The sequence below is a fragment of the Aythya fuligula genome, chromosome 4, assembly GCF_009819795.1.
Source record: "Aythya fuligula isolate bAytFul2 chromosome 4, bAytFul2.pri, whole genome shotgun sequence".
Classification (NCBI taxonomy): Eukaryota; Metazoa; Chordata; class Aves; order Anseriformes; family Anatidae; genus Aythya; species Aythya fuligula.
The window spans coordinates 2,755,527-2,774,351 of NC_045562.1; the positions used below are offsets into that span (position 1 = coordinate 2,755,527).

Below are 18,825 nucleotides of genomic sequence, written 5' to 3' on the forward strand. Positions count from 1 at the left end.
ATAGATGTTCTGTGGAGCTGGAGATAACACAGTAAGGAAATGTTGGGAAATGCTGGCACTCTTGCAAATGATTATAACAAAACCAAAAGGAAAGAAGAAAGAGTTTCTTGTACTACTGATTTACATTTTGCAAAGTAACTCTACTTGGAAAGGAAACCCAAACTTCCCTTATTCAAATAGTTTTGTTCCAGTGAACTGCTACAGACAATTTGCACTTAATTCAAGGAATCACTTTTACTTGATATTTTCTGGCCAGTAACTAAGTGTATATTTGTTGCTCTGCGTATTCTTAAGTATGCTGAGTGCAATATGCAAAGACATAAGAAATAGTATTCTGACAAAGTTAAGTTGGTCTGATGGCTAGCTGTTTGAAAGTTTTATGTACCATTATTCTTGTTCATTTTTATCTTACTATTAGCACTCCCTGCTGTCTAGGTCACTAAACCAGTTACTCCATTTCTTCTCCACTTACATTTAACCCCTCCACGAGACTTTGAACTGTGTTCTTCTCAGAAGTCAGCCTTTCCAGTCAATGTTGTCTCAACACTAGCCTATGCACTGGTTGTTTCAAGATGCCCCCCTATTCTGACCAAATCTTTTCTCCCCTCTTCCATTCAGTCTGTCCAAACTATTGCCATCAAGATATTTTCCATTTCTCTGAGAATGTTGTCCTGCTTCTAAAATCTCAACGTTGACCTATTTCCACTCTAAAATTCAAACATGTTTCTTTTCTCAGCTCTAAATGACTTCATTGCTACTTGGATCTGACCTCATCTCCTCTTGGAAAGCCATTTAGTCTCTGATGTTGGGAGTGTCTGTGGTGGGGAGCAAGGGATGTTATAATTGATTTCCTTCTTTAACTTTCTTCATTAACAGGGTGCTCTGAATCTAAACGTACTGAAGATGAAATTACTTTCAGCCACCTCCCTCATTTGTTTTGGAAGTGTCTGGAAGTATTTACAGAACAGTCACCAAAAAGCATTCAGAGTGAAGATTCAGCACTACTTAAATGACTGCACACAATTTCTACCAAATTAAATGCATCTTGAAGAATATTCTACGTCCTTGAACCTCTGTTCCTGGTTAGCCCAGCCTGGGGTTGTCCTGCATTGTGATAACTGGCAGTAATACCAGCGGGCATTTATTTGAGTGACTTAGGAATAACTGAAGAGCATCATCTTCTTACCATTCCTTTTCACTCTCCTCCCATTCAACATCTTGTGGAGCTGCAGCATCTTGTGGATCAAGAGTGCAATTAATTCATAATCCTGGAGATACTGAGATTGTCACAGTCTGCTTTTCCAGATGCATATATTTCTTTTGAACTTATATGATAAGATAACATGAAAATAAGACCTCTTACCACACCAGAAAAAAAAAAAAAAAAAAAAAAAAAAAAAAAAGCATGTATTTCTTGGAGTCTATTACCATTGAACCAAAAGTAAGAACCCCCTGGGAACTCTGAAGGCTGATACATTTACCCTGGGTCCTGCCGACATGAAGCTGATGCTAAAATTTCCAGAAACATTTGGGAAGCAACCACAGAAATCAAACAAACAAACTGAGCCCTCGAAGAGCAGTAACAGGAAGCTACAGAAGCACATCTGAGCCAGCACTCACTTGTCAGCATGGCTTTTCTCCTCCCTTTCAAGCTTCCACTGGACATGCTGCGTCCTCCAGCACGGCACCTCCAAAATTGCTGGGCATTTTGTTCACACTTCAGAGGCCTGAAGCCTCCTGCAACTCTGCAAGATAGATTGCAATGACCCTGCAGCAGTGTCTCACTGAAATGACTGATCTACTTGTATTGGTCATCTCTAGTTTCCCCAAAGTGGTTTAATTATTTGTGCACATGAAATGAGCATTGTCAGCAGAAGCTTTATACAGACAATGTAGAGTCTTACACAGGCAGGATTTCATGAGCCATTTTCAAAAAAAAAAAAAAAAAAAAAAAAGTGTAGGGAGGTTGCATGCCCTGACCAGATGGGTTTTGTTGTTTCTTGTTCTTTACCTTTCCTTGGAGGTGCTTTGTCAACCTGACGCATCTCCCTGACATCTTCCCAGAGCTGGCTCTTCTACATGGGAGAGTCACTCCTTCTCAAAGAGAAGTGGGGAGGAATTTAATAAGGTCTGGGTCTATCTTTCTTTCAGGGAAATTTGTAACAGATACTTCTGTGTTTGTCACATGTATGTTTCAGACCAGAGCATTTTTTTTTTGTTAATGTTGAAAGCTCTCAGCAAAGCCTGAAAGTTATTATATATAAACTATAATGTTAGCCAGCTGATTGGGACAAAAATCCAGGCCACTTAAACAGCATCTTGGAATCATTCAAATTTAATTCTTGAAATTAACATCAAAGCCATTTTTGATGTCAGAAAAAAAATATTAATTTTATTTCTTTTTTTGTGCTTATCTGTTCCTCACTGTACCCTCTAACAACACCATAATAGTGTGCATATGTGTGCGCACACACCCTGATATAGCCTTAGTGGGATATCAGCTCCTAGATCTTGTATGTAGCACATATGTGTAAGCAGTCTGCAGGCTAGTGAGGTCTCGCATAAGTCGGTCCTGGTGCTTATGTGGCTCTCATGCCCAGAAGAGAAATGCGGTCTGGAGAAATCCTGTGTTCTGCTATTAAATGACTTTTGAGATTCAGCAGTAACCTTGGCAGACTGGAAGTTAGCCTGGCTGCTTAAGAATATTTATAGCTCAACATGTCCAGGCTGTTATCTTTACCATGCTCACCAGGTGATCCACTGAAAACAGGGAAAAGAAAACTATTAAATTTAGTAGGTATTAGGCTAAGTCCTTATTCAATTCAGAAGGGAAAGGTGATTTGCCTACAGAGGAACGTAACTGATGATGAAAATAATAAACCAGCTGCTAAATGGCTCAGTTCTGAGATGTATCCCTTCTCCCTTCCTCTTTTTCAAAAATATATTGTATCTATGCAGCAATGTTCATGAGCGTTACAGCTTAGAATACCTTTACTGAAGCATTCTGCACCCTGTCTATAAATCACTGGTCTTTTCTAGTTAGATCTGAGGATTCAGAATGTTCCTGCTTAGAGCAGTTCTGTTTGCTGACTTTGTCACTGGATCTGAATTCCTGAGTTGGCATCCTGCTGACATGGTCTCAGTCATTAAGTGTATGATAAAACAACCTTCTGCATGCTCTCCTGTGTTCTGCTCTTCCCTCTCACCTTCCAGTCCTTGCTCTGTTGACTAATTCATCCACAGCTTATAGCATCCTTTTTTTTTTTTTCTTTTTTTCTTTTTTCCCCGTATCTATCATTCAAATCAATGCCATGCAATTCAGTGGCAAAAGGTATAATTCTTGGAGCATTGCTGTCTGCTATTTGCTTGTAAGAAAAGCTGTATAAATAATACTTTATTTACTAGCTGTTCATAAAAAATACTCAGCTCAAAATGAAAGTTAATTTAAGAGAAACAACCCTCTTTGAAAGCATTATTTTAAAGGAACATTTTAATTAAAAATACCCTCAGAAAAAGAAAAACATTATTTAAAATTCTGAGATGAAACATATCTTATTAGAGCATTTTTTCCTTTTCTGATGGAAATAAATTAAAACATTTAATTTTTGCTAAGCCTGTGTTTTTTTGTCCTTGACAGAGAAAGAAGGAGAAGAAGAAGGAGAAGAAGAGGAGGAGGAATAAAAAAAAAACATTATTTTTTCACCTAGTTCTCCCTTTAGTGCTTCTAGGGGTAGAAGGTAAATGGCCAGCAATGCCTCCTAATCTGTCAGAAGCAATGTTTTTTTAGGCCAGAGAGAAGTCTTGGTCCCCTGCATACCAAGAGCGTGACAGAATCACTGAGCTATCAAATCAGTTATTCTGCCAACATCTTTCTGGTTCACTGAAGAGTAAATTAATCCTATGCAGGAACACTCTGGCAGGAGAATAAGGGAGAGCACACACGCTGCCATAGTCAGGTAGTAATGGTACTTGCCAGGAGTGTAAATAATGGGTAAATAATTAATTTTCTTTGGGGAACCTTCAAGGATCGACTTCTCTGAGTGCTTGCGCACACATGGTGGAACAACAGCAGCAAGGGGTTGAGCAAGAGAGCTTCCCCTGGAAAGAAAACAAGCCCTAGATCGGGTCTCTCAGTGGCTCCATCTCGGCTCTTAACAACTCGCTGGAGACCTGGGATGTGTAGGACTGGCCCTCAGCTTCTGGAGTCAGCGCCTGGGGCTTTTGACCAGCAGGCGTTTGGGAGGGAGCTGCTCCTAGGTGAATCCACTTAGGTGAATTCATGAGGACACAGCTTGGACCCTCATCAGTGCATGGACATAATAGCATGTAGGCTGCAATGAGCGAGCCTGCCATACCGACCAGCTGACGTTACCAGTGGTACTGCCTGCTGAAAACATTATTTAGGAAAGTGCAACGGCTCCAAAGAGGAAACAAGGGAGGTACAGCACGTGGCATGGCATAATTTACTGCTGACCTGACATCTGTTGCCTCTGGTTCACTCCGGTCTACTGGACTTGAGGCCAGTCTCACGGCAGAAAGAGCAACTGAATGTCCCAGTTGCTGTGTGCCTCCTGTTCCAAATCAGTCTTTCTGCAGCATGTAAAAGCACTGAGGTCCACGATTACAAAACGGCTTCGTGTGCAATCTCTTATTAAAGGGTCATTATGGAAAGCTGAGCCTTGGCTTTCAGCAGAAACCCCAGAGCAGAGCCCTTTGGGAAGAAACTGCATTTTCTTCTGATGGGGAGCTCTCTCTCCCCTTCAGCTGCCCCTGAGCACATCTCCCAGCATTGCCTGCAATTAGTCATGGAGGGAAAGCAGGATGATTTCACACCCAGATGCAAAGGTGAAAAGGCAGCAGTGCACCCTTTTCAGAGTCAGTAGAAATGGTTTTCCAATAACTAATGGATACAGAACTATTGCAATGAGCTGCAAACCCAAGTACCTTACCCTGTGTTATTTCTTACTATTGATCCTTTCTTCTGTTCTTACACCTGTTTACGTGCACTTGTGTGACTTTTTGATTAACCTCTCTCCGTTTTTCCCATCGTCTTTGCATATTCATTTTCCTGTCCACTTTCACATTGATTATTTTAGTTCCTGACTCTAACAACTGTTTTACTTTCTTTCAATTTCCTTTTACTTAGCTCTTCCTTAAGAAAACAAGCAAACAAAAGAAAACCCAACCTTTTCTCTCTCTGCTCCCTTTCTTCTTCCTTTTGTTATGTTTCTGTGATTCTCCACTCCTATTATAAAACTCATTTACTCTCTTTCTTCTCATCTCTTGCTACAGAAGCAACATAACTCCATCAGCCTCAGCTCCCTCGGTCTGATTTCCTCTTTCTCTCTGCTGTCTAATATCTTTCCCTTCCTCTCTCTCACAAGCAGCACTTTCTCTTCCTTTTTTGTTTCTAGTTCAGTACCTCTCCTCTGACTTTCCCACTGTGCTCCTACCCAGTGCCCTCTCCCTGCTGATCACATTAGCAGAAATGTTTAGCTTTGCTGCTCTGTTCCACAGGTCTCAGCTTCCTTCACCTCCTCCTCGCTCGTGAGATGCAGCCCACAAGCACCTTCTTGGTTGTCTCAGGCGGGTGTCACACATTATCAGCACAAGCCTCTCTAGAACGGTGCAAAGCAGCGATACTTTTCATGTGCTAGTAAGGAGGTGATTGCTCACTAATCAGCGACTTCTGTCAGTCTGGCTCACACTTCAGTTCAACAAGATACGGATACTCTATTGATCAAATTACAGTTCTTCAGCTTTACTGCAGTAATGTACCTGTAACTGCTTCAGCGTTTTCAGTCCATCGCCCAAGGCAGTAAAGAAAAGCCTTGCCACAAGAACACATGAAACCTTGGGAAGGACCAAGGGCTGCTAGCAGTTCTCAACCATCCGGTCATAAAGCAGCTATTTCTCTAAACCTAAGATTAGTGAGGTTTTGAGGCCATTTTCTGTCTAGACCTCTGCTGTAAATGGCTTCTGAATTTGTTCATGAAATAAATATACAATATTCCCAGCACTGCTCATAATGAGCAGGCTACACAAATGACCTTTCAAAAGCTTTCTGACTCCTTCAAAACACAAGCAAATTGAAAATCTGTATTTGCAAGATCAGAAATAAAATGAAAACCTCACTTTGGCTTCTAAAAATGAAGCCATATAAAGGAAAGACCTTGCTGAATAGCATACTTTAAAAATAAATACAATTTCCTTTGCTACCATAAATGTAGTTTCAGATTCTGAAGTTAAATAACATTTAACTGAAGCTATAACATTTTGTTAAACTTCAGGAACTTTAGAGGAACAGCTATTCAGTTTCTTATAGACTTCAATTATTTACAGTTCTTTTTTTTTTTTTTTTTTTTTTTTTTTTTTTTCCTGGAGAAGAGACACACGTTCTGGGATTTTTTAAAGCCCGTTTTAGTTCATTATTGAGATCTGACTTTCTGTATCCATTAGATCAACCACAGATTAACTGTTTCTGTGGTCTCAATGGAAACCTGAACCTTGAACCAGGGTTTGGAAGTTAACCTAGAGGGCCAGGTCCTTGGCTGCCATTGTGGAGGCTTTGGCCTGTTCAGGAACAATTTGGAGAATTTATGGAGTACTTAAATGGCAGCTACAAGCTCCAGTTCTGCCTCAGCTCAAGAGTGAGCTGCATTTGAGAGAGGATTGTTGCAACAAGAAGAAAGCCTCCCCACAGAGTGTTTCCAAGCTACTCATCATTTCCCTAGTATCTGTCCCTATGGACAATCTCCAAGTCCTATGATACTGATCTTGTAAACAATTATTTTCTTTCCTGAACTCCTATAATAAATTTCATGCTTGATATTTCTGTTAGGACTCCTTGGCCTCCTCCTGACTTTTTTTTTTTTTCTTCTTTTTTTCCCAGATTGGGAAGGAGGGGAAAAAAATAAATGGAATTTTTGTTTGAATCTCACTTGGGACCATACATTCTTGTAATGTCATTGCTAAACAAAACAGTGGCAAGAAAAGAAAGTGAATGGACTTTAAGAATTTCTACTGAACATTTTATGATGAATTAAATGTATGGCACCATCTTAAGAAATGCTTTGACCAAATGCTTGTTGTCAGAATGCACTGTTACAAAAAAAAATGAGATAGGACAGGGGAATATGTTTAATTTTTGCATGTCTACAAATACAGAGATAGCAACCTGCCAGACATGCCCCTGTAATGTAAATACTTACAATCGTCAGACAACTCAGAGGTTTCAGTACTGCTGATTGTGTTATTTATGCAGATTTATACAAAATTATGCACAACTTGTGGTATAATTTTGTTAGAGGAGACAAGGAAATAGTCTACTGTTCTGTATGCTTTTTTTAATGCACGTTCCCTTCACTGATGTGAGAACAGTTTCATTCTTGCTCCTATGTAAATTGCTGGTCTAAATTGAAACATCCTCTGGTCTTTTTGCTCTCACATTGCTGTGCATAAGGGTCCCCTGGAGAGGAACTGGGCAGTAAATGCTTTGTGCGCGCTCACACGGCTCCAAGCCTCCCTCCACGGCCCCCTTTACGCCACGAAAGCCACCTCGCAGGCAGGAAAATCGCCTCACACGCAGGCTCACGCACTCACGTTGCGTGCACGTTAACTCAGGGAAGAGCTGGCGGATTTTTAACGCTTGCTATGAGGTCTCGATTCGGGGATCTCGGGAACTTTGAGAGACCTGTGTGGATGCATTTTGTGGTTGTATTTCCAATGTGGGGCTTCTCGCGCATCAACGCAAGGATTTCGGTGCTGTAGATGCGTGCTACAGGCTGCGATTTGTAGCGCAGCTCTGGCGGTAATGCAAGCTGACATATTCGGTGCTTGGAGTGTTTAAAGCGCTGTGCAGATGTTAATTTAACTCATTACTTAACTCGCCACCGCTGAGGATATCAGGAAGGAATACCCCAAAAATGGTATGAGCTGTGCAAAACGGGGGAAATAATCACTGGCAGAGGCTAGGCCAGAGACATGATCAGGGTTATTAATTTCTGCATTGGTGGCATGTGCAAAAGTAGCTGTGTTTGGAGGGTGTTTTGTTAAAGTGGCAAAAATTTCGAAGTCGGGAGATTGGATTTGGGGCTAGAAGGTTGCAGTTCGAAGAGGCGTTTCTTCACCCGCTGTCATTACCTCGCCATTCAATATTTTAGAAAAGGAAACCATCAGGTGAAGATGAACGCCAACACGCACACGTTTCACTTCACAAGAACCCCCCCCCCCCCGCGTGTGAAAGCTTTATTCCATCAGCGTGTCTTTCGGGGAGGTGCGGACAACGACACCCCGGGCTTCCGACGGGCGCACCGCGGGGGCTCGCTCCCCTCAGGGCTCCCCTCAGGGCGTCCGCGAGGCGGCGACCGCTGGCGGCCGTTGAGCGGCGCCGCCCCGCACGTGCCGCGCGGCAGCCAGCGCCCTCCCCGCGCCAACCGGGCGGCGCTTGACGTCAGGCGGCCGCGGCGGAGCGGGCCGCAGGTGCATCCGTTTCCTCAGGGCGCGCAGCGCCGCCCGCCGCCCTGCAGCAGCTCCCCCCCCCCTCCCCTTCCCCTTCTTCTCTTCCCTTCCCCGCTTCGCCATCACCACAGCGTCCCCGACGGGGCCGCGGCTCACCGCGGGGAGGGTGGGGGGGGGGGGTGGAGCCGAGCCGGCGGCGAGGCGGCAGCAGGGAGCCGCGACGGGGCGGGCGCAGGTCGCTAGGGGGAGGCACGGCACCGGGAGAGCGGCACGGCGGCGCCGCCGCTTCTCCCAGCCGCGGTTTTGCTTTCCGTTTCGGGGTGCCGCCTCTGCGTGGATACACTTTTATTTATTTATTTATTCAATAATTTATTTTTTATTATTTTCCTAGGGGGTGGGAGATAGGGGAGGGCAGAGCCGCGGCGGGAGGACCAGCCGGCGGGCGGCGGGGAGAGCGCCGAGGCAGCCCCGTCACGGGGAGGAGGAGGAGGAGGAGGAGGAGGAGAAGCCGGCGGAGCCTCGCCTCGCCTCGCCCAGCCCAGCCCTGCCCCAGCGCGCAGCCCCTCCGCCGCCCCTGGCCGCCGGAGGCACCGGCGGCCGGCCGCCCGCCCTCATGATGGCCTCAACCGCCACCTGCACCAGGTTCACCGACGAGTACCAGCTCTTCGAGGAGCTCGGGAAGTAAGCGCGGGGAGACGGGGGGGGGAAGGCGGCCGGGAGCCCCGGGGGGTGCCGCGGGGTTCGCCCCGCTCCTCCGCGGCCGTCGGTTGAGGGCTGCGGGGGCCGTTAACGGGCGGCGGGGGGCCGCCAGCGCCATGTTGGCGCCCGGCTGGGGCGGGGGGAGACGGGGGGGACTCGGGGGAGGCGGGGGGACCGGGACCTGCACCGGGATGGGGACGGGCACCGGCAGCGGGCAGCCCCCGCTGTGCGGCCAACCCGCCGGCTGTGGACGTGGCTGCCGCCCCGCCGCGCGTCTCCGACCCGAGTTTGCCGTTGTGGGGAATAAAATCGATATCGAGCGACGCCCCAAAACGCCTCCCTTCTCTGTCTTTTCTCGTTTCTTTCTTATTTTTTTCTAAAAATTTGTCGGCGTCACGCCGCTCGCTGAAATCCGCGAGAACGCTTCTGCCATCGTATCCGCAGGGAGCCCCCCTTTTCGGTGCCGCTGACACTTTGTCCGCTTCTTGGTTTGCAGAGGGGCGTTCTCGGTCGTGAGGAGATGTATGAAAATTACGACAGGACAAGAGTACGCTGCCAAAATCATCAACACCAAAAAGCTCTCGGCTAGGGGTGGGTATATTTTAACCGAGTGCTTACGGTGCCTCCTCCCTGTTTTGTGCATTCTTGTGGGAAGCGCTAAAACCGAACCAAATCGTGATAATTAAAGTTATTAATTTTCATAACGTGTCTTTTTTCATCCTCTGTAAGACTGTGGCTTGGCTTTTAATATTAAACGTTTTGTGGATTGATGCTGGAGGTGTGTGGTTGTTGCTGTAGCGTTTAATGGAAAGCTGTACAAATTCTCAAGCAATTGAAAGTAATGCATTTCTTCCTTCTTTTTATATGTAAATAGCTTGAACATCAGTCTGAAAGCATTTTGCAGACTGATTTTTTGGGGGGGGGAAATAATAAGTTTCCATTACAGTTTTTATTTTAAATGTATGTCAAAGCTCTGCTGAATTCAGTGCTTCCATTGCATTTAAAAATGAAAATCAAGGCCTATCTGAATCCAGGAGGAAAAGTGTAATCTACTACCCTGTACTAAACTTCGTGATGAGATGCTATAGGAAGGAAACTACCATTTTATGAAATAACCCTTTGTGAACCCAACTCATTCTGATAAAGTGATACAGTGTTTCACTGTTACAGCCCAACAGTAATGCCTGCTACACCACATGTTTGTACTTTCCCCATAACGTGTATGTTTCCTATATACTTTCAGTGTCAATGCATGAGTCTTTGTGATATACTCGGGGAATTATATGTGTACTGTGGGTTGTTGCTGTTGAAAGCAAGCCTCAGTGGTGATATGTCGATTCCTTGTTAAATCCACATCAAAGTGATTGTACCAGGATGTCAGGGATTATGGATTATTCTCTGTTAACGTTATCTATGTTTTAATATGAATTTGTGGTGTGGTAAAGAACATGGAAGTGAATAAGCAAGCAATGGCACCGTGTAAACCTATGTTCATGTTCTGGTTTGCTTTTGACACAAAGCAGTCACTGCAGGCAACAGCAGCCTGAATGAATTCATTAAATTTACACATAAAGTACCACCTATGATCCTGTGGCACGTGCTGGTAACAGCGTGCGCAAGGGATCTTTCAGCATCACGTTAATGCTCTCATTTTCAGCTGATGAAAGGGATGAGAAAACATGCTTTTTACCTTGTGCTGAATTTTAGTCTTCAGATTTTTCTGTTATTTTTCAAACTTAAATTGAGAATACTTCTTTGCAGAGTTACAGGTTTAAAAGGAGAAAGGTTCAGAAAGTAGTGATATTTGAGATCAGGTATTCTCAGAGTTTTGCGTGAACAAATTAACCTTTTGTCAGAACAATAACATGATTTGTTGAATTTTGATGCTTAAAATATATCTCCGAGGTCTATATGACTTTATAGATCAAGGTGTCTTTCAACACGAAAAGCTGTAGCAAGATAAGCCCCAGATTATTCATGTGCCATAGTTTTTACGTCTAATGGGATAAAATATTGAAAGCTAGGCTAAATTAATATAAATGTTAAGTCTACCTTTGAATTCATCATTTGGAACGTACTGCTTCTCAAGTTTCAGTTTTTGTACTTCTCTGACTGTTCAGGCAGGACGAAGTTGGTCCTTGGTGTAATCCATTCATGAGTGGAAGCAAGTTGGTGAGAATTTAGCTGATCAGATGGAATGAGGCATAACTCAAGCAGAGATTTTTCTACAGGTTTAACATGTAAGCCCGTAAAGTAAGGGGCTATACTTTAAAGATTGATAACTGGACTGCGAAATATCATTTCTTCTCTTCACACATGTGATGCCAAGTCCATGAATACAGTGAATCCATTCCCATGTTTGTTTCACATATTTCTGGATTATTATTTTTTTAATATAATTATTCATTTACTTTGTTGAGACATCTGCTAAGCACCTTTTGAAGAACAAGCTTTGTGCAGAGGTCTTCAGATTCCTGCTAGGCAGTTCTTCAGTTGCAGAAGGTGATCACTTACAGTGCAAAAACTCCCAACATTAATAATCCTCTAACTGTGATACCTTGCCAGGGTTGGTAACAGCTTACAACTTAAGTTACATTTTACCTACTATCTAAATTGTAAGTTTCATTCTGTTTCCATATGAACTGCTTTATGATGAGGTAGCAGTTCATTTTCGTTTCATATTTCTTAGTTGAAATACAGATTATAATGTGAATATGAACAATTCATTGGGTGAGCTTCATCTGTGAACAGAGTTGGAGGTTCTTACTTTGAAAATGTGCATCCCGTGTACAGGCCTGGTTCTGTGCAACTCCTTGGAGCACAATGCCAAGTTTGAGCCTTCTTGCTTGCAAGATTGAAGAAAAGCCATTTTGATGTGTGATACGGGGGAGTCAAGACTAAGGAAAACTTCATGTGCTTATCATTAAATCATTTAAAATGATTAAAAATGATTTAATGGGAAAAAGCCCAGTCATAAAAATATATTTTTCCCTAACGCTCCTTCACCCCAGCCACAAATGTTCTTAGAGATCTATTTGTATCCTTCCCTCTAGTAGTCCTCCTAAACAGGAACTGAGCTCATCGTAGACTTATGCCAGTGAAGGTGTGTTCTCTTCTGTTTCCTTGCATAGCTACAGGGAAACTTCAGAGTAATTGCATGCAGAGGTGCAGGCTCTCGTTTTAATTTGGAGGGAAAAGGAAGCTATGCCGCCCATTTTTGCAAAGTAACTTCTGTGCTTTTAAATTGATGACCAGTTACTTACACCTGCTGTGCTCTGAGTTTTTCTTTACTGAGTCAACTTAAGTATTAAATTCATGTTAGAATATCAGCAGCTAATTTTGTATCAATAGGGTATGTTCAAGACAAGAGTGCATGATTTAATTATGCTGCTGATTTTAGGAAGTGTGTGTGGGGCAGTTACATAGCATACCCTTGTAAAATTAAGTGCAGTAGTGAGCAAGCACACAGAAAACTTGGAATAGGGTGAAGAATGTATACCGGTTTGGGGTTTGTTATCATTTTGGCTGATGAAGTCATGGGAATTATCTCATGACTCAGTTTCTTAATTGTGTTGTTTTAGGCTGCTTTTTAATGTTTGTCTTGTGTAGAAAGCAATGTAGAAAAAAGTGAAATGTGAGGTGACTTTTCCCTGTGTGGACAAAATGCAAAATAATGCTCTTATTTTTTGTTATTATCTGTACACCTTTTATCTTTTTTTTTTTTTTTTTTTTTTTTGAGAGAGAGAGTCTTTTGGCTTTGATCCAAACAGATTTCATGAACAGACCCATTTTCTTAACATATTTGAATCTCTTCTTCTGACTGAAAAAAAAAATAATCCCAAAGTGTTTGTTTCTCTAATCAGACTTGAAAAGGTCAGTTACTAATGTATTTTGAGTGGCTGTAATTTTGCTACTGCTCATCTTCAGATTTGCTTTGTAGTGGCCAAAAGCCCCATGCCTTTGATGGCAATCTGATGGCATCTGTGAGAAGTGGGTGATTTTCTTTTCTAGGGTGCTTCTGTAAATACTGCTTAGACACACCTCTCCCAGCCCTTGGATGGCTGCAGCAGAAATGTGAGCCACTTTGTTGATGGACATCCGCATTAGTAAGAGCAATGTAGGAATCAGCCGGAGGTTATCCCTTTTTGTCCACTGCTCTCCTGATCTTTCAGGGACCAGTCTTTCCATTAGCTCCACTGAGCTTTTGAGCTATAAGCCTTGGAGGCTTTGCTGGTTATTTATCTTCCTTCTTGGTAGGAAACTTCCCAAATTGTTTCAGCATCTTGTTAGTCAAAGAACAGAGTGTTTCTTTTAAGCTGGTGACTGCGTATGACCTCCTTTGTGACAATTTGTGACAAAAAAAAAAAAGTGACAATTGCACTTCCTTGCAACAAGCTCTCATGGGTGAGGAGGCTGAAGACCACACACACAGTCCCCCTTTTTTTTTGGAGCAGTATTTTAGTGGCAATACTGATTAATTTTGCTGTAGGAAGGGTATTTCTATGTCTAAAGCAGTCCAAGTAGAGCACTTCACGATCCCTAAAGTGATTTAAAATACACGGGGGAAGTGAATGGCATATGAAATATACAGGGTAGTATTTTTCAGCATGTTTTTTTGTGATACAGAGAGAAAAACGTTTTTGTTGTGTCAGTGGACTAACATTTCATGGAGTCAGCCAGGTACTGTGTGTTAGGCAGTGCCATATGTTTTACAGAAGGCAAGATGTATTAAGGCTGCCTGTACTCTACAGCAGAAGAAGGCAGTTTTGCATAATCCTGCTAGGATTCCTCATCTAGCTAAAGATCTTAATCTCTGAAGCATTTACCTGTGCAAGTTTATTATAACACGTGTATTTTTTTTTTTAATGTTAATTTCTGTTCTTAAGTACACTTGAAGTTTTTCCCACACATACAGTATGCTCCTTGAGGGCATTTAGTTGCCTGTGAAGCACATCTCAGCTTTGTGAGAGCAAGATTTCCAGTCTGTCAGTTTAATTGCACGTCAAGTAGCAGTATGGTCGCTTTTCTCCACGTATTAAAAGTACACTTTACAATATTCTTCCGTAATACCTAAGCCTTACCTACTGATGCGGTTGCCCTTTGTTAATGCTGGTGCTCTTTCTATCTTTCAGCTTAGTCGTGACGTTCTTTTCAGTCTGACATAGATCTTCTGACTTAACGTGGGTACATTTGTGTTTACCTGCAAGTATTTGTTTCAATTGCAGATTACAGTAATGTAACAGTCTAGTGGCTCTCTCATTGTTAAACGGGTATTCTGTTTTAAAGGTTTGGAGCTTTTGCAATTTCTTGCTTTTAGTGGAAATCCGAAAGAGCTTTCAAATACTGATACAAATGAGGACTTGGAAATAATTGTGATGAGTGTTAGTTGGTAGAAAATTATTCTAACAGTTTACACTAGATTTCAAATTATTTTTTCCTGTTAGTTGATACGTAAATTACCCATAGCAAATATATAATTTCTATAATATCAATTCTCTTTTTCTTTGCAAAGCCTTCATTTTCCTTGTCAGGAAAGGAGATTCTTTTTATAGTTCATATGCTGATGGGCTTTAAATGAATTGCATTAGAACTTAAAGATGCATATATCGCTCTTGTTATCCTTACAGCTTGTTGCTGCTGTTTGTACTGGGAGGTGTGTACTCAAAAAGGTGAAAACTGCAGTGGCTTTAAAAGACTCCTAGGTGTGGGGAGGTGAGGTGAGAGGGGGGGAGTTCTAGTACACTACAGTGCTGTTCTCCTCGCACATGTTACAGAAATGTCCTCAACATGCAGCTTCACAATTTGAAGTGAAACTCTAAAAACAATATTTACAGATTACTTTCACACGCTTCAATTTTCAGGTTAGCTATTGACTGCAATGGAAACATGACACAAATCCAATATGTAAAATAACTCGGGGGGAAGCAGAGGGAGTTAAAAGCATTGGCATCATCTATCAGAGTTTGACCAAGCTCAATAGGGAAGAAAAAAGGGAGAGTTTTTTCTGTTCCAACTCACAAGATTATTAAACATGCCTACAATTATGAATCAGCTGAATGCATCTGGCTCTCTTGGGAGCTTCCTATTTTCTTTCATTGTGTTTCATCGCTGCTTTGGCCTGGACCCCCTCTCTGCTTTTAGATCTCTTCCACTGAAATGTTAACAACAAAGGATTTCTCTGGAATTTATTTGGCTACCTCTTTCCTCCCATTTTCTGTTAAAAGTTGTCAATTCTGGCACTGACCTGTGCCTCTACTTTGTATGTTCATTTACTGCAAACTAAAGATTTAACTGCATGTCTGAATAGCTGCACTTCCAGAACTGCTTCTCATTACTTCTGTTAGGAGAGGGAGGAGAGCTATTCATAGGGGGAAAATATGGACTGAATGGAGGTATGGTAGGTGAGTGAAGGCATTCAGATTTTGAACCTGAGTAGTTTTGGGGTGTGTTTTTTTCTTTCTTTCTTTCTTTTTTTTTTTTTTTTTAATTATTATTATTATTATTATTTCTTCCCTTTTTCCTGGTCTGAGAGAAACTGTGTTCTCTGGAAGCGCTTTGTGATTTTTCTCCAAATTGTACTTCCAAATTAAGTATTATGGTCAAAGATGAAAACAAGGAAATAATCAGAATGGTAAACACTTCAGCTTTATTGTTCTGTCCGTTTGCACGTAGGACTGTACATAGAAAACATTGGTTTATGTGTACTGCAGTTGGAAACCACAGGTCAGCTGAGGTATTTAAGTAACTTACAGCTGTTGTTATTGACAGCAACTTAGAAATATACTGGTTTCTGGAAGATCTGAGACAAAATTTCAAATATTTTGTTTTAGAAATGTAAATAGTGCCAAGATACTGCTTTTCATGTCAATGTCCTTCATTTGACCTCTTTAGAAATGTAGGCCACAGTGTTTCAGTGGGTTTATCTATGTCAGGGTCCAGCTTCCTCCTTCAGATAAGTTTATTGCACATTTGTCAAATGCTTTGTAAGGATAATGTGGGGATTTTAAAAGCTTATCTGGAAAGCATAACTTACCTGTTGATTGAAAAATTATATAGAGATCAAAAAACAAACTTAAGGATAGGAGCTCCTTTTGTTTAATTCTTTATTAAAAATAACTATGCCTTGAATTTGAAGAAACATCTGCTATGTCTTGGAGAGACACAGGAATCCAATCTGTCTGTTTATTTCTCTATGTGTAGAGTTCTGTGTATGTCTTTGTGTGCATGTTTGTGCAAACTCCTTCTCTGTTTAATCCTAGCATTGTGAGAAACGTCTTGTGCATGGTTATTGGAGAGAGTGGAGAATCTGTGTGACGTGGTTTTGGTATTTTCTTCCACGAAAGATAGTTGTGCTGTTATCCAGTATAGTTCTCTATGTTGTCAGCTTGTAAAATTCACTGAGTTTCGGTTGTTTGAGTTGTAAAACTTATCTTAAAGTTTTGCAGCCCCATTGATTTCTGTTGCACTTGATTGGAAGCTGCTGGATTTATGCTGCTCAAGTGAGAATTTACTCAATTTCTTTTGAATCTGTTGCTTCTATACATGCCACAGGTTAAAAGCATGAGCTATAGCCAAGAGTAATACACAGCGGGAAGAGAAGGAACTTAATCAAATTTGCAAATACATCTGATTTAGCTTTTATCCTAATCCAGGGCCTCTTTAGTGGAATTTGAGAAGCATAAATTGTGCTACAGCATGTATTTGTTTTTTGTAATTAGGTTTTTAAAGTCTGGAGAATGGCAGTTAATATACCGAACAAGCTATCACAGATCAGTCTCTGCAGCTGTTTGTTTAGGTTGGTTGTATTTAATAGAAAGTAACTTTTCCTACCTAGTGATTTCTCGTAGCATTTATTACATGAATTCCTGACTTGCAGTAAATAGCAAATATTTCAGAGGAAACTGGGAAAGTAAGGTATGCAGGTTAAAAAAAAATAAAAATAAAAAGTAACAATATATTTTATTTAATAATGGGAATGTGCTGCTGTGGATATTTGCTGGTCAAGATGAATCATTTCATCTTGTGATAGGAGGCATCTTTTTATGCTTACAACTCTTTATTTTTACAACTATCCAAGAGTTTATATACTGCTACAAGAAGCTAACATCTTGGTGATGCTTTCCAAGAGAAATGTCTGGCATCCATAAAAACAGAATTAATTTATGTTTTGGCAGTCTCTTTCACCTTGAATGTAGAGCACGCTTGTTGAAAAAGTTAATGACTTGCCATGTGGTTTCTTTTGATCAGTTACAGCCAAATCAATCAATTGGGTTGTCAGGAGGACAGCCTTCCCCTTATCCCAAATGCTCTCTTCCTGTCACTTTTTATTCTGCCAACACATGGTTGGCAGGGCAGTTGAAAGGATGGCTGCAGTTACATACAAGCAAATAAATGTAGAACTATGCATCCTTAGTCGGAGATTTTTATGTGCAAAATTGAAAATTTCAGCACCTGATCTATAAGCGGAAAAAAAAAAAAGATGGGGTGAACTGAATAGTTGCTGGATTGAGAGAGCACGTGTGAATTTTGGCAGGTGTGAGACAGACTGAAGAAAATATCAAACCCTGATAAGAAAGTTGGTTCAGGGTTGTTTTGTGTGTTGGCTGCAGGCAATGTTCAGAACAACTCATCTAGCCCGGTGGCCAGCAGCCTTGGAGACCATTAAGGACACGCACATAGATTTGTATAGCATTAGGGGAGTGCTCCGTGTCATGTGGCAGAAGGTGGTTTTCCCCTTGTTTTCCTGTCCCTGTGCTGCAAAGAACGGCGTACCTTGTCCAGGGAGGAAGATTAACAGCCCTCAGTGTAAGTGGAAAGGATAACACACCTCTGCTATAAAGTTTCATCATCTCAACAGCTGAGAGGAAGAGAAACATAAACCTGCAGTGTTCAAAGCTCGTGTTTGTAGCAAGAAGCCTATTGCATGTGTTTTCAGAACTTTGTTCCTGATTTAATTATAGTCGGGAACTGCTTCTGCTTACTTGTAAATTTTCCGCAATGTGAATGCAAGCGTTGCAGCAACAGTCACGTTGCATATTCATGTAGCTGCACGAACAGATGGGGTTCCTACATAATATCCATATTTGACATTCTGATGGGATTTGCCAAGCCTAAGCTTTCATTTAAATTTTAACCTCTTGAAGAGATAGGTTTGTGATTTAATCAGTCAAGGGAGGTCTTGAAGTTATTTGTATTGTGTAGCAGATTTCAAGCCAGTGATTAGGTATGGTTTTGGTTTGGGAGACCCGCTGTAAGAATGGTTTTAACAGGCTATTGCTCACTAGAATAAATAGTCACCAAATTCAGAGGTTTCTTGGAAAGCCGTATTCATTTGGCTGATTATATTCATATCCTTCAGTACGTGAAGACAGATTTTATGTTCAATTAAAACATCAAGCAGTGTTGTCAGAGTTCTGTTGCTGTGGTGCTGCATTGCAGGGAAGACTTTGAACTACAGGGCAGATGACCTTCCATTTCTCTTGGGGCAGCTCTGGGTGCTGCTGAATGTTGGTTTTTAAAACTGAGTTAAAGACTTCTTTTCCACATTCTTTTATAGAAAGATGTCAAAAATATTAAGCACTTCCAAGATGCAAAGAGACTGCAGAAAACAGCCCTCAAAACTATATGCACTGGTTATTTATGAAACACTAGAGCCTAGAAAATATA

The 18,825-nt window shown here is 41.7% G+C and overlaps 1 protein-coding gene across 12 annotated transcripts in view; it reads left to right on the forward strand.

The window, feature by feature from the left end:
• Positions 1–9,003: 9,003 nt before the first annotated feature.
• Positions 9,004–18,825, forward strand: part of CAMK2D (calcium/calmodulin dependent protein kinase II delta) — a 166,573-nt gene continuing 156,751 nt past the window's right edge. For 6 of the 12 annotated variants that reach the window (XM_032187187.1, XM_032187189.1, XM_032187188.1 and 3 more), the window contains exons 1-2: positions 9,004–9,141; positions 9,656–9,750. In XM_032187187.1, the coding sequence (XP_032043078.1) occupies positions 9,074–9,141; positions 9,656–9,750 (163 nt within the window). In that variant the 5' untranslated portion in view covers positions 9,004–9,073. The remainder of the gene's footprint in view (positions 9,142–9,655; positions 9,751–18,825) is intronic. The other 6 variants (XM_032187192.1, XM_032187190.1, XM_032187194.1 and 3 more) reach the window with 1 other exon arrangement.